Source organism: Enhydra lutris, unplaced genomic scaffold (genome assembly GCF_002288905.1).
Source record: "Enhydra lutris kenyoni isolate GAN:26980312 unplaced genomic scaffold, ASM228890v2 scaffoldscaffold7, whole genome shotgun sequence".
NCBI classification, from domain to species: domain Eukaryota; kingdom Metazoa; phylum Chordata; class Mammalia; order Carnivora; family Mustelidae; genus Enhydra; species Enhydra lutris.
Window position 1 is genome coordinate 19,970,192 of NW_019154091.1, and position 16,715 is coordinate 19,986,906.

At 35.8% G+C, this 16,715-nt stretch overlaps 1 protein-coding gene across 2 annotated transcripts in view; it reads right to left on the bottom strand.

Moving 5' to 3' along the window:
* LOC111142037 (methyltransferase like 25) overlaps nucleotides 1-16,715 on the bottom strand; it is a 141,365-nt gene that overhangs the window by 106,089 nt on the left and 18,561 nt on the right. For both annotated transcript variants that reach the window (XM_022494963.1, XM_022494962.1), the window contains exons 2-4: nucleotides 11,851-12,015; nucleotides 11,026-11,132; nucleotides 1,765-2,361 (exon numbers count right to left, since the gene is read on the bottom strand). In XM_022494963.1, the coding sequence (XP_022350671.1) occupies nucleotides 1,765-2,361; nucleotides 11,026-11,132; nucleotides 11,851-12,015 (869 nt within the window). The remainder of the gene's footprint in view (nucleotides 1-1,764; nucleotides 2,362-11,025; nucleotides 11,133-11,850; nucleotides 12,016-16,715) is intronic.

Genomic DNA, 16,715 nt, shown 5'->3' on the forward strand with positions numbered 1-16,715 from the left:
TAAATGCTGCTGGGGTGCCTGGGTGGTTCAGTGGGTTAAAGCCTCTGCCTTCGGCTCAGGTCATGATCCCAGGGTCCTGGAATCGAGCCCTGCATCAGGCTCTCTGCTCAGCGGGGAGCCTGCTTCTCCCTCTCTCTGCCTGCCTCTCTGCCTACTTCTGATCTCTGTCTGTCAAATAAATAAATAAAATCTTAAAAAAAAAAGAATAAATGGTTCTAAGGTGGCATTTCTACTCCAACACCAAAAAGTATAGTTTATTCATTTTATCAAATATGACAATACTAAATTCAGTAAAAATTTTTAAAATGTACACATGTACAGAATGGGCACACACATACACTTACAGATCTTAATCAATTTACCAACTTTGTTTTAACTCTTCCGTGTCTTAACATGCTCATCTATAAAATGAGGATAATAATAGTACCTATCTCAATGGGTTGTTGTAAAACTTAAGTAAGCTAATACTCATAAATTAGTACAATCTCTAGCACACAATAAAATTCAGTAAGTGTTTTCTATTCTTATTGTCATCATGTTATTATAAATTCAAAGTAATAGACATGTTAAGTTGTGAATAAAGTATATTTTTATAACTATCTTCAGAACAAATACAATTACTTTACTTAAGTTATTCTACTAAAAATGTCTTTTTAGCCCATGCATTCAGACCTTAAGCAAGGCTTAAGTCTAAATTTTCTAAACAAAAAAATTGTACCTATAAGTAGCTTTAACCTGACAGAACATTCAGTTGCTTCAACCGCCACAGCCTTCAAAGTTTTTGGAGTGCTGTGCAACTCTTCTGTTTTCCAGATGACTAGATAGTTTGGGTAGGTTTTACTTAGACATTGCAACATTGTAAGTAGAAAGGAATTTAGAGAGGAAGTGTCTATTGCTAATTAGGGGTAGAACAACAGAGGTATAAATTTCTCTTTAAATTTAGCTAAGCTAGAGGCACTTGGGTGGCTCAGTGGGTTAAAGCCTCTGCCTTCAGCTCAGGTCATGATCCCAGGGTCCTGGGATTGAGCCTTGCATTGGGCTCTCTGCTCAGCGGGGAGCCTGCTTCCTTTCCTCTCTCTCTCTCTCTGCGTGCCTCTCTGCCTACTTGTAATCTCTATCAAATAAATAAATAAAATCTTAAAAAAAAATTTAGCTAAGCTTTCCTGAAAGATAATACAGGAATATTTACTATCATTCTTCACTACATTCATATTAATTAATATTATTATCAGGTGTCAGTCAAAAATATGCAATCACTATTTTGTCCTGATAGTAAAATATTTAAGTATTGTATATGGGCGTTATGGGGAGGGGAGGGAAAGTATTGGTTAATTTGGGTTATTACAGTGCTAATTCACTATAGGACTCAAGAAACATTTTTTCCAGGGGCACCTGGGTGGCTCAGAGGGTTAAAGACTCTTGCCTTCGGCTCAGGTCATGATCCCACCAGGGTCCTGGGATCGAGCCCCACATCGGGCTCTCTGCTTGCCGGGGGGCCTGCTTCCCTTTCTCTTGATCTGCCTGCCTCTCTGCCTACTTGTGATCTCTGTCTGTCAAATAAATAAATAATAAAATCTTAAAAAAAAAAAAAAAAGAAACATTTTTCCAGCTAATCTCATATTAGATTCTTATAATAGTTTGCATATAGCCTCTGATCGTATTTCTTGGTTCTTTAGACTAATAAGATTAAGGAAACTATTATTAAAAGTTAATTCTATGTCTTAGAGCATTTTTGCAAATTAAGGAAATCAAAAGTGAAATCACCTCTAGATCTTTAATAATATCATGTAGTTGTGAATCAGCAGTGATAACAGATGTTACAGGTGAATATATATTTAATTCACTTGACTTTGATATATGTTTTCTTCTCTCTTTATTTGTTTCAGACATTTTTGTCTTAGGTGTCTGGAATAAAGCAGGTTCTATGGCATTAGTAGGCAAAAGGTCTATAAGAGAAAAGGCATTTTCAAAACACAAGTTTTCTTCTTTATGTGAATATACATGTAGGTTTTCCATTTGTGTTCTAATGTTAGAAATCACAGAATTTGAAAAATCTGGCAAAAAATCTGAGGTAGACATCTTTTCTTGATTCGCAGGACTGCTGTTACATATTCCTTCAATATCTACTTTATACTTAATTTCATCTTGCACTTTCCTGTCTTTTGTCATTTTTAATGCCAGTCCATTGGCATCTAATTTTGACCGAGTATGGTAGACTTTCCAATGTTTCTTCAATTTCCTGTTTCTCTCCTCAGCTCCATGAGTATTGGTATTTGATGAATCAATTCCATAAACTTTTAAGTCATACTTCAAGGACAAAAAAGAGCTTAGGTAGCCTTTTCCAGAACCCAGGTCAATTACCTAAAGTAAGAAAAACAGAATGAAATAAGTATTTTAGTCAGATGAGAACAGAAAGCATTCTCAGTATCTTTTTTAAAAGCAAGTAAAGAAATGGTCGTAAAATTTATACAACCTGTTATGTTTTTTAATTTTTTGATTCCTATTAAAAACCAACCATTTTCATCATTTTTATTAGACATTTTAAAAGAGATTCTAGACAGTATAATAAATCAAGGAAAAGATGTAGAAGATATAAATATGGGGAAAAAAACTGTCTTTCTTCATAGATGACATGATTTGCATCTGCAGAAAATCTAAAGAAATATACAAAATTAACAGAACTAGCAAGTGAATTTAGCAATGTGTCAGGATACAGGATTGTTAGAAATTAATAATGAAACATCAGAACATATACAATACAGTAGCAAAGAACAATGAGAAAATAAAATTTAAAACCAAGTGAATTAAAATAGCAAGAAAATAGAATATCTAAGAATAAATTTAATGAAGGTTCTTCAAGGCCTATTCACTGAAAACTATAAAATCAGAGAAAAAATTGAAAGATCTAAATAAAGATACACCATGCTCACGAAATGGCAGACTCAAAATGAAGATGCCCGAAATGACTTACAGATTCGAAACAATCCTAATCAAAATCCCAGCAGGGTTTCTTTAAAAAATTGACAAGTAGATATTATAGTTTATATGAAAAGGCAGCATACCCAGAATAACCAAAACAATTTTGAAAAAGAATAAGGTTAGAAGATTCACCCTGATTTAGGAATTAATATAAAACTGCACTAACAAAAACAGCATAGTGCTGGTATAAAAACAGATAAGTAAATCAACAGAAAAGAACAGCATTTGGAAATAGACCCAAACTTATATAATTAACTGATTTTTGACAAAATGGCTAAAGTAATCCAATAGAGAAGATAATCTTTTTACCAAATGATGCTAGTATAATGGATGTCTGTCCAGGAAAAAAGTGAACTTTGCCTGTCACACAGCAAAAACAAAACTTAGTTAAAAGTGTATCACATATCTTAATATCATAGTAAAAACTATTAAATTCTGGAAGAAAGCATGAGAACATCTTTGTGACACTGAACGGGCAAAGATTTCTTATGTAGGACACAAAGTATTTGCTACAAAAGAACTAATTGAAAAAATGGACTTAATTAAAATTAAAAATTTTGCTATTAAAAATAGTTAAAAAAAATAAATATCAGGCCACATCGGTGGCTCAGTCGTTAAGTGTCTGCCTTGGACTCAAGTCATGATCTCAGAGTCCTGGGATCGAGTCCCATGTCCGGCTCCTTGCTCATCAGGGAGCCTGCTTCTCCCTCTCTCTCTGCCTGCTGCTCCCCCTGCTTGTGCTCTCTCTCAATCTGTCAAATAAATCTTAAAAAAAAAAAAAAAAAAAAGAAATATTTGTAAAACATATATCTGACCAATGGTTTGTACGCAGAACATATAAAAAATTCTTACAATTCAAAAATAAGATAAGTGGTGGGGGGGGGGCGCCTGGGTGGCTCAGTGGGTTAAGCCGCTGCCTTCGGCTCAGGTCATGATCTCAGGGTCCTGGGATCGAGTTCCGCATCGGGTTCTCTGCTCGGCAGAGATCTTGCTTCCCTCTCTCTCTCTCTGCCTGCCTCTCCATCTACTTGTGATCTCTCTCTGTCAAATAAATAAATAAAATCTTTAAAAAAAAAAAAAAAAGATAAGTGGAGCGCTTGGGTGGCTCAGTGGGTTAAAGCCTCTGCCTTTGGCTCAGGTCATGATCCCAGCGTCCTAGAATCAGCCGGCATCAGGCTCTCTGCTCGGCGGGGAGCCTGCTTCCCCCCCCCCCCTTCTGTCTGTCTCTCTGCCTACTTGTGACCTCTATCTGATAAATAAATAAAATCTTAAGAAAAAAAAAGATAAGTAAACTTAAAAACTGGCAAAATATTTGAATGCACACTTCACAAAAGAAGATAGACAAATGGCCAATACGAAAAGGAGCCCGAAATCACTAGTCATCAGGGAAATGCAAATTAAAATCATAATGAGAGGTACACAAATGTAAAGTGGTACAGGCACTTTGAAAAACACTGGGTAGCTTATCATAAAGTTAAAACATACACCTATTATATGACCTACAAATCCCATTTCAGGCTCTTTGCCAAAGATAAATGAAAACATGTCCACACAACATCTTGTATGTGAATATTCATAGCAGCTAAAAAAAAAAAAAGAATGGTAACATCGCAAATGTCCACTAACTTGTAAATGGCAAAACAAATTATGGTATATCTATACCATGGCATAAAGAAAAACAAAGAGTAAATACAACATTGATGACTCTCAAAAGTTATATGCTGGAGGAAACAAATCAAACACAAAAGTCCTCATCCTGGGGCGCATGGGTGGCTCAGTTGTTAAGCGTCTACCTTGGGCTCGAGTCATGATCCCAGTTTCCTGGGACTGAACCCCATACTGGGCTCTCTGCTTGGTGGGAAGCCTGCTTCTCCCTCTCCCACTCCCCCTGCTTGTGTTCCTGCTCTTGCTCTCTCTCTGTCAAATAAATAAAATCTTAAAAGAAAAAAAAGTCTTCATCCTATTTGATTCCATCTATATGATATTCTAGAAAATTCATAACTACAAGTTGGTCAGGGGTGCCTGGCTGGTTCAGTCGATAGTGCATATGACTCTTGATCTCAGGGTTGTGAGTTTGAGTTGTGAGTTTGTGAGTTGTGAGTTGTGAGTTTGAGCCCCATGTTGTGGATAGAGTTTATGTCAAAACAAAACAAAACACAACTACAAGCAGGTCAGCAGTTGCCTGAGAGTGGAAAAAGAAATAACTTGCAGAAGGGCATAAAGAAACTTTTTATGGTGGCAAGTATTTTTATTATGGTGGTGACTACACAATTGCACATACCAAATTCACCAAAATGTACATCTAGAACTGGCGAATATATAAATTATACCTCAATAAAACTAAAAATAAAATATTACAAGATTACAAGAAATCAAGATTGTTACTGTACTGGCATATCATTTCATAAGAAATAAACGAACAATTACAGGAATACCATCATAAAAATCAGCATCTAATCTTTGGTCTATCCTAAAATCAGTTAAACACTGATGTAAGTATGAGCCACTCAAGGAAACATATATTTGAAGTAATGCCATTAATTAAATCCTCAAAAATTTCAGAGTCTTACAATTTAAGCAGTTTGTAGGTAAGACTCCATTACATAATTCCCATAAATAAGTTTACAAAGAATTCCCTCTGCCCTTTTTAATGTTTATTTCTGGGGTAGGTTTATGGGAAATACAGGAGCATTATATATCTTGATTTTAAGGAATTACAATCTAACTGAAGATACCAAACCCATATTCAGGAATACAACCATACAATAGAAACTATTAGTCAGTTCTCCCCTATCTGAATCTCCAAAGAAAGCAAAGCTCTCTCTTCCTTTCCTTCTATGAAACACACTTACTGATACTGATGACAACCTTCAAGTCAGCAACCAGTGGGTTGTTTATAAGCACCAGCACATTTGTTCCTACCAGTGAAAATGTTTTCTTACCAAGAGGTAACTGATTTTGTTCCTGTATCTGTTTATGGCAATTCCACTTGTGAATCAAGAATATGCTGGCTGCAAGTAACAGAACATCAAGTTTTGAACAATGAAGAAAATTCACTTCACTTAAGAAATCTGGTGGTACAGTGGCTGAACCATTCAGAGGCTCAACCACATACAGCCTTTGGGACATCTTATTTGTATCTTCTCCGGTTGTAAGATGGCTGTGGAAACTCTAAGAATCATGTCTTCACAATATTGTATCTAAAAACCTTTTTAGTAATGGGTGAATTTTCCTAGGAAATCTGTCAGCTGACTTACACTCCTATTTTATTAATCCAAGTTGACTTTTATACCCCTCCAGACTGGTCTTTTAGGAGCATATGTCATGTGAGCAACCCAATGAAAACCTCTCTGCAATTTGGTACCATAAACTGTACAACTTTTTGCCTTCAAACTATCTGGTCTGAGTAGCAAAATCTCCACCATCCTGATCTCTTGTCCTTTACTCAGAGTAGGCTTGTCCTTTCTGATCACCTTACGGGATTGAAAAGAAAGGATTTTCCAGTCCAATGCCTGGTGGGAGGTATCTTCCTAGTCTCCTAATTCTGTTTAGGAGACTTTACCACAGAAAAATTGTTACACATAGAGATGACATTTCTTAACACTATTAGTATGGTAATACACTTCATATAGAAGAGTTATATATTTTTTCGAGTCTGCCTTTTTTTAATAAAAATTGTATTTAAGGCATACAACATGATGTTTTGATATACATAATGAAATGATTACTACAGACAAGCTAATTAAAATAGCCATCCCTTCACACAGTTACATTTTTTTGGTTTTTAAATAAGGAGATTCACAGTATCTTTTTTTATATTAGTTTTAAAGGTAGAATTTAGTGATTCATCAGCTGTGTATAACACGCAGTGCTCATGACATCAGGTGCCCTCCTTACTCCCCATCACCCAGTTCCCTGCCCCCGCCACCTTCAGCAACCCTCGGTTTGCTTCCTAGAGTTCAGCATCTAGAAGAGTTATATTTTGTTGTATGACCTAGAGATCTAATTACCACTCTAGGTTAATGACTTCCAAATTTACAATTCTAGTATGAAATTCTCCCATGAACTTCATATTCATATAACCAAAGTCTACTAAACATTTCCACTGGAATACCTAATAGAAGTCTCAAATTTAATATTTTCAAAACCAAGTTCTTGATATTATCTGTAAAACCTGCTCTTCCCATAATATTCTCCATCATAGTTGATGATATCTCCATACTTACTTCCAGGTGGAAATTATGACGCCTTTCTTTCTCTCATACCTTCCACGTGAACTTTGAGCAAATCCATAATCTTAGCAACTGCCCCTAAGCCTGCCTTACTGCAACGACCTCCTCAGTAGTCTCCCTGCTCCTTTCCCTTAAGTCTATACTCAAGAGAACAAAACAAAGTCTGATCATAACACTCCTCTTAGCAAAATCTCTCATCAACTCTTTCATCTTATCTCTTCCTTACTAACCTCCTTTGTTATTGGGATTTATGCCTTAACTCTGAAAATTCTTTACGTGCTCAAGCAGGAACCAATTTCTGGAGAGAACCAGTCTGAATGTCTAAAAAGACTATGGTTAAGAAGGGCAAAGACAGTGAAAATATCTGCTTTGTAACAGCCCTCAACACAGCAACCAGAGTGATCCAGTGTGTCCAACGGTTTCTCACCTCATCAGGATAAAAGCCCGAAAAATCACAATGGCCTCTGAGACTCTACAATTTTATGAACTGCCTTCTACCACTCCAACCCCAGCTCTTACTACTTTGCCCTTAATCTCTCTACTGGAGCTCACCTGGCTTTCAGGCTCTTTCAAGAACACACCAGACATATTCCTACTGTAGGGCCACTGAGCATGTTATCCCTTCTATCTGAAAAGTTTTCTGTCCAGATATTCTAATGGGTAATTCTTACCTCCTGAAGGAAGCCTTAATTCAAATGAGTTTAAAATGAGCTCTTATTTGTTCCTTCCTAATCAAAAACTTTAATCTCCCATCTCTGAATTAGACTTCCTTTTGCTTTTTACTTTATCTCTTTAAATTACATCAACACATACAAAAATATACACTTTTTAAAAAAAGATTTTATTTATTTATTTGACAGAGAGAAAGATCACAAGTAGGCAGAGAGGCAGGCAGAGAGAGAGGGGGGAAGCAGACTCCTTGCTGAGCAGAGAGCCCAATGCAGGACTTGATCCCAGGCCCCTGAGATCACGACCTGAGTCAAAGGCAGAGGCTTAACTCACTGAGCCACCCAGGCACGCCCCCAAAAATATACTTACAATCAATTTATTATCTGTTTCTCCCCACTAGAATGTAAATGCCATGGGGCAAAGATATCATTCGTTTTGTTCACTACTCCATCCTCAGTATCTATAACGTTGCCTGACACATGGTAGGACCTAATGAAATATCTATTAAAGTATGCATGTATGCAGGTATGAATGAATAAACACATTTTAGAAATAAAAATTAAGAAGACTTGGTAATGTGAGTGAGAGAGGCAAAAGTTTTTGGCAAACAGGGAGCAATGTGGCTGAGGCAAAGATGAATTCTGTTTTGTTTTCTTCTCTGGCGTCTATGGTCACTAGTAAAGTTAGGTATTTCAGAATCTGGATTTCCATCTATCCCCATGAAATCTGTATTTATTAAACCTGCATTTTAAAAGTAAAAGCTGTACATATACAATAGATCTTAAACTTTACTATTGTGAGAATTAAATATTGCTATAAAGTGATTTCAAGAGAAAGACTTTGTAAGTCTGTAACTTAGGTTATTTCATTCCCTAAGAACAGGACTTAGTGCTATAATAGAGTCCCCTGAAAGCAGGTCTAACATGATACATTAAAGTATTTCAAAATTTTTTTCTCTACACTTTAGAAATACAATAATCTGTTGTATGAATTTAAAGTTATTTATTATATAATAGTTCATATAAATAAAGAATAAATGTAGTTTAAATGTAAAGTTATGAAGCACAACAATAAATAGCACTTATCTTAGTTTGGGTTATCATAGAGCAGATTTTTTTTCTTTCTTTCTTTTAAAAAAAAGATTATTTATTTATTTGAGAGAGAGAGAGAGAGAGAGAGATCACAAGTAGGCAGAGAGAGAGGGGAAGCAAGCTCTCTGCTGAGCAGCGAGCCCGATGAGGGACTCCATCCTAGGACCCTGAGATCATGGCCCGAGCGGAAGGCAGAGGCACAACCCACTGAGCCACTCAGGTGCCCCCACAGAGCAGATTCTACCACAAAGATTTAAGTATAAGCCAATTATTTGGGAGGGAAGTGGAGAGCTGAAAAGGAGAAAGGAAGGCAGCCCAATAAAAGCTGTGCTATTGGGGCACCTGGGTGGCTCAGTGGGTTAAAGCCTCTGCCTTCGGCTCAGGTCATAGTCCCAGGGTCCTGGGATGGAACCCCACATCGGGCTCTCTGCTTAGCAGGGAGCCTGCTCTCCCCCCTTTCTGCCTGCCTCTCTGCCTACTTGTGATCTCTGTCAAATAAATAAATAAATAAAATCTAAAAAAGAAAAAAAAAAAGCTGTGCCATTAAGAAAAATACCACTGTAGAAGCTAGCATACAACACATACCTCAGAATCATCCTACCTGAAATATCAAGGAGTTGATGTATTTGTATACCAACTTTCATCAATCATTAATTCAGGGCTGTTCAAAGGGAAGAGTTAATATCCAGAACCTATAGACAAGTAATGCTTTGCTTTGGCAGCCAGAAAAAACCCACAGGGGAAAATGCAGATACTGTCAGGTAGAAGGTAGGCTGGCATACCATGAAATGTCAGAGAATATTTGGGTTAGCATCCAATAGTATCTGCTATAACAATGAACTCACCAGCCATCCTACAAATGAAAATATGAGTATTTCCACTGCACATACCTGTTTTCCTTCCACATCTCATCTCACTGCTTTCTCAGCCAGAAGTAACAACTATTCCCAAATTATGATTCCCTTGCTTCTTTATGAGCTGTTTTGCATGCATTTTTTTTTGCATTAAGAATATACCATTATTTTGCTTAAAGGCTTTAAAAAATGGTATCATAAAATATGTAGTCCTCTATAAACTGTTTAGTTTTTCACTCAATTTTATGTTTCTAATATCCATCCGTGTAATCTCCCTAGTTTATTACTATAAACTATAAACTAGTGCCTATATAATTGCCCCTTTTACTCCAGGTGAGTATCACTACCATGGTGAGCCTGTTACTGATCCAGATAGGTACCGCTAGGTATGATACGCTAAAGAAAAGGTTGAAAATTACTGCCTTAGCTCTTGCCTCTAGCCATTAACCTAGAGATCTATGCTGCCACAAGTGGTTTTGCATGCCTAGCCCAAGCTGTGATAGTTTTCTAATCATCCTCAAACTCTCCACAAGTCTGGAAGAATCCACAGAAAATATTCTAATGCCTAACAGAAATTGAAGGAGGGAAGATTCTCCACTACCCCCACAGATGTTCTTGTAGAGATAAGAAAAATAATTTATTATTTTTACAAGCCAGGGATAAGAAAAGTAACTCACTATTTTTATAGGTCAATATAGGCAATCTTTGATTTTATTTTAATATCTGTTTTTAGACATTACTGTTTCACAAAGGTTACTTTTCACAACAGGAATGCACTGTGATTCTGACACCGTGAAAGAATTCTAATCTTAAAACATAGTTTCTTTGTGTTACTATAATGAGGCAGGTACCCCAGACCACAGCTTGGTAACCCAGGTTCTGAGAACACCCAGTGGCAAACCATTTTGCAGAATGTCATTACCATAATGTTGCTTCAAGATGGAAACTTAGTGAATATAATTTAAAAGAGTAAAACTGGTGGCAAAACGTGAATAGTCATACCTTATTTTCAGTATAAATTTTTTATACTCACACTGTACTGGGAAATGAGAGCACATATTTGAAGTGTCAGACATAACTAACATTAGCTATTATTTAATAACATTTAAAGGCTAGACAATGATCATAGATAAGAATGTAAATGATACCCAAAAAAAGGCACTAATTTTAACACCTGAAAATACAAAGAAATTCTCTTACCTGCTTTATCCCATAGTAATCAGCAATACTGCTGATCAGCTCTGACATAGCCTGAACTTCATGAGATTTTTTCAAATTCATAAATTCATCTGGTTTTACATTTTCACCTGAACAAAAGTAAAACAAAATTAAAATACTGCTATTAAAGAAACAAATGTAATAAAAAATCATCAGTTAATGTTCATGTTTTCTGTAATTACATATGAAAATAATATAGAGATTCCACTGTGTCTGCATGGTAGTCTCCATTTATCTGCTATGAATCAAAATTTGAATTAAGAACATAAATAAGAAGACCCATAGAACATTATGTAAACATTAAACATTATGTTAAGAAAAAAATGTTCCTTGAGGGGTGCCTCAAGGTTAAGTGTCTGCCTTTGGCTTAGATCATGATCCTGGGGTCCTGGGATTGAGCCCTACATCCCGCTCCCTGCTCAGCAGGAAGCCTGCTTCTCCTTCTCCCTGCTCTCCCACTTGAGCTCTCTCTTACTATCTCTCTCTCTCAAATAAGTAAAATCTTAAAAAAACAAAATAAAAAATAAAAATGTACCTTGACACACAAAATACCCCCAATTAATTACAAAGGAAAAGACTGATAACGACTAAAATGTAGGAAAAAAAAATGTGGAGATCTGTAACTAAGTAGTTCTATACAACACAATGCATAAGAAAACCTACTTATCTAAGTATAAGCCAATCTAGCAGTGCTCATGATAGAAAAGCACTGACAGAATAAACTAAGAACATGTTGGAAAGAATACATGAATATATATGAACAGTATATTGCTTCTAATAACTAAAAAAACATACATACACACTTACCAGTTCTCTGTTTTTTATTTCCTTGAAGGGCTGTACGTAACTGTTCAAAAGGAGTACATATTCCCAAGTTTTGTACAGAGTAATATCTCACAGCCAGAGTAAAGGCTTCCACACTCACCAGCTTCTGGGAAGTTTCACAAAATATTTTGGGAAAATTAGTAATACCTAAAAAGATCAGGATAAAAAGATAAATGTTAGCAATAACTAGTTAACGCTAATTTGTGTGAGAGTTAAAAAAAAATAAATGAAAAACACTGGATCTTTAGAACAAACTACAATATTTTAATTTTGTTTGAATTTTGACAATATCTCTAATGGTTCCACTGTATTTGTTAATTCAGCTATTAGTTATTTATAGCACTCAGTTTTCTCTTAATAGTGTACACAATTATATAACTAAACTCCAAATTAAAATTTGGCCTTTTTTTCCTCCCCCCACCCAAAAAAAAGCAGCAGCAAAATAAAAGTTTAAAATCCTGCTACCCTGTAATGTGGTCATTAAATTTATGGATGGTCCTAGCTGACCTACAACTGTGAATTTAAAGGCAATCAGCCTGCACTTCACTGTTATTCCCTGTGCACACTGTGTGTGGAACAATGGCAATGTCCCCAGTGGTAGAGATGTTACTGTAAAAGAGCCCCTGCATCATTCGGACCATGGAGAAATTTTGCATGTGTGTGTGTTCAATGCACTGTCAATACAAGTTTTAAAACTCGTCATGTTAAAATTAGGTGAAAACAGTTCATTTTTTCCCCTAGTCAGTTTTAAGCCATATATTCTGTAAGTTTACTATAGGACCTACTGATGATTCTCACATGCTCACTCCTCAACAAGAGTATGGTCAACTGTCATACTGCAAATATTGGTACCTCTCTGCATGAGCATCCTGTGTCCTATTGAATTCTGGTGTGGACTCATCTCACTGAAGTGAACTATGCCATTTTCAAACAGAAGTTTAAGAGAACTGGAGGATTTGCTATGCCTTCTTTTCCCAGAACTATTAATCACTGAAGCATGTGTCAAGATGGAAGCTGAGTCCTTGAGTGACTACGACATGGACATCACTGATGCCAAACTACCATGGGCTGCAATACAAAGGAAAAATAAACTTCGTTCTTTTTAGTCACTGAGCTTTTAGGTTTTACTGCAGCATAATCTCATCTATTCTAACGGACTAGATGGAAACACATATACACTGATAGAGTTGCTTTTTATTTGCTCAATTTCAATTTTCTATGGCCATTTTTATATATTTATTTAGGAAGCTTACAAAAAGGGCATTCCAATGTGTCCATAGTGGTTCAAATAAATTCTTTGGATGGATTAGTCTAATTAAGTTCATTCACTGAAGAGTCCTTTCAATAATTAAAAAGCCCCAAACATCCAGTGTTTAAATAAAGTATTTAAAATGCTCACCTTATGAAATGAAAGAATGGCACAATCCAGGAAACAACTTTGGTTCTACCAGAGAAACCAAACTATACACTATGAAGTCTATTCTAGCATAGCCGATGTTCCACAGTTACTTATAAAATTATAAAAATTCATTCGAACACAAAGAATAATGATTCTAGCAAAAATAAAAAGAAGAAAATTCATGAAGGCTTACAGAACTCTAAATAAAACCAACATGTTTAAGATAGTATCTTTTAAAGCTACTATCTACTAAGTTGTTGGTGATGTTTACCATGTTAATCAAGAATTGGTAGAGACCTGTAACTTCCATTTCTGAATCAACTAAATAGAAATTTAAGCTACAAAATTACTATAGTGAATTTATTTAAGATATATTTTGTGTATTATAAAGTTCTTTGGATATTTTACAAACTGAATTTATTAGCACAGCCAAAAGTAATAAAATTCACATCAAAATATTTAGGCATGATACAGAGGGGAAAACTCAGTCAACTATTAAGTGAGACTCTCAGGTTTAAGGGCAGTCTCAACATCCCCAAGTTCCAGGGCAGCAATTTCTCAGAGTGTGATAGAATAAGAGTTTTAAATCTCAAAGTGCAGAGGGAATATTATAGTAGTCAGTTATTGGACAATGTTGCCAACAGAAAGAAATGTGATGTTTCTGTTGGAAAAGTAATGGTTCAAATCAACTTAACTATCCTACTGAAAATACTTGAAAAAATCCAAATCCAACCTGATCTAAATGCTGTTTATTTGCTTTTAATTTTACGCCTCACAGAAATTTCAGAGATCTGGATATGTAAATTACAAAGCTATTATCTTTTTAACAATGCTTGCTTTAAAAAAAAAAAAAAGAAAGAAAGAAAGGATAGTGTTCTGATTCAATCCATTAGTTTATGTCATTTAGGGCCACACCAGTTTATTTAGATAGTCTAGAACCTGTGAAAAAAATTTTCTGAATTACCGAAATATAGCCTCTAAACTTTCTTTGTTTTCAAGTGATCTAGCTTGTAATTTCCACTAGCAATTTTTAAAGATTCAGAAAGAGAGAGAAAAGCAGGTCATGTTCTTATCTTTACTTCTACCTATGAAATAGTCTATAAGGAAAGTTATGCGGCAATGGTAACAGTGTATATAGTCTCCTCATAGTGCTTCTCCAAGTACTTGTAGAAGGAGTTTGGGTTTGGCAACTGGCAAAACAGAAACCCCAGTGTTACTCAACCAATATTTACCTAATTACTAGTTAGCTGGATTTTTTTTTTTTTTTAATTCAGGGAAAGCTTTGTTTTTAAATTTGTTGCCACTGCACCAGCATATTAAGTGGCTTGATTATTTTGTAAATATCTCCCCCTACTGGAAGTACCTGTTCTGCTTGATTGCATGCTTTGTCTTTATTTACTCTTATTTTTTGTGCACCCTGGATCACTATTCCACAGAGGTTTCTTGTAACAGGTTAATTGGGAAAGAGAGCGGGGGGGTAAAGGGGCAGGGGAGAAGCTATTTTCTGTAAATATGAGATCAGGATATCTCTAGGTTTCTGTTTTTTTTTTTTTTTTTTTTTTTTAACAGCAGAGATCAATGTACAAGGAAAAATAGAAAAGTTACACATACACATACAGATTATGAAAATCTCAAGGTACAGAAATAAATAATGTTCAAAACTAAAAAATTACAATCAATATATTTATATTTTACATAGTTTATATATTTACATTTTTAAAATTTTCAAAAATAAATGTCTGTTATTTTATTTGAATGTTATCCAGCACCTTAAGGAAGACAGAATACTACTAAGATTCACAATAACTCATTGAAATTATAACTAATATTTATTGTGCATATGCTACATGCCAGGCACCGTGTTCAACAGTTTACATTTAATGGAACAATCTTATGAGGTGATCTCCAGGAAGAAATCAAAACTTAGAGAGGCTACATATTAGCCACATTTGCACAGACACCAAATGGCAAGGCATGTGAACCAAGGCAGTGTTCAGCCCTTGCTTGTAATTCCCAAATTTGGTTATTAGCATGCCACAGCAATAAGGTCAATGGGCAACAAATGAAAACAGGAAAGACAGCAGTCAAGACCGCTAGGCAGTGTATGACTGTCAGAATCAGGTCTGGCAAGAATTCCCTCTGGCAGAGAGATCCATACCTTGTACTATCTTAAGATGGTTCATATTTACTTTGTTCATGTTCTTAATTCTTTCACTTTATTTCCCTCAACACCTCCCACTCTGCCAGAAGTGATTTTAAGGTTTTGAGAAATTTAAAAAGTAATTTTTGCACATAGAACAACTGATGTCTCTGAAAACGACATAAAAAGGCTTTATAATGAGATTTTGTTGTACCTATTTCTAGAAATAAAGCAATGCAACCGCTTCATGCCCAGTTTTAAAGCAACAATACCTTCATATGGCAGGCACTCAGGGGGTGAATGGATGAGTGAAAGCAATTCTTTAATATACTCACTACTGCAGCATCAGCAGCTATACTAGGAGAAACGAATTCTACGATTCTGAGGTAGTAGTGATCACTGAGGCCAGCTGGGAGGACTTTGATAGCACTGCTAAGCCTGTTAGAATAAAATCTCATCTCAGCCCTCATGTCTACAATTACAGGTGAGACAAGAGCGATTTAGAACATTTAGAACATGATACAAGATAAAATATAATTATGTGCTAAATGCTGAGGTTTAACCATGTTACAGGAGTTAGGACAAAGGTCACTATTACTATCACACAGCCTAGAACTGTCCCATGGCTCAGAATGTCATGAAAAATCAACAGTGCCCTCTTTAATAATAATCTTCAAAGGACATGGAAATGTTTTATATTCATTTATACATGCATATCCTACAGATGCCTCTAATTCAAAAGGTTCAAAATTGAAATGCACATTCTCGTGCTCTCCAAAACCTTTCCTTTCCTAGCTTGTTTAATAATGTCCTTACTCAGAGCTGAAGTCTTTATGTTATCTTAAATGCTCCCTGTGCTCTCACTCCACATATCCAGTCACCCATCAATCTTAATGTACAAATGTCTTTCATTGTGGAACTAACCACCATCCTTCCCTGTGCCCCATTATCACTGCCAGAGTTCATACTCTATTAACTCTCACCGGTGCTACTGCAATAGCATCACAGGTGATTTTTTTTTTCTTATTGATAAAACCCCCAGAAGCACAATAAGTGCTCAGAAGTGTTGGCTGAGTTGAACTGAACATGTTTTCTAAAACGGAAATTTACTTATTTTCAATGCAAATGTAACTGACCATTTTAAGGCTATGAGTTCCACGATGATTAACTTAGGCTTCACTTGTTCAGTAAACTTCAATCAAAAGTTAAAGTCTTGGGGCGCCTGGGTGGCTCAGTGGTTAAAGCCTCTGCCTTCAGCTCAGGTCATGATCTCAGGGTCCTGGGATCGAGTCCCGCATCGGGCTCTCT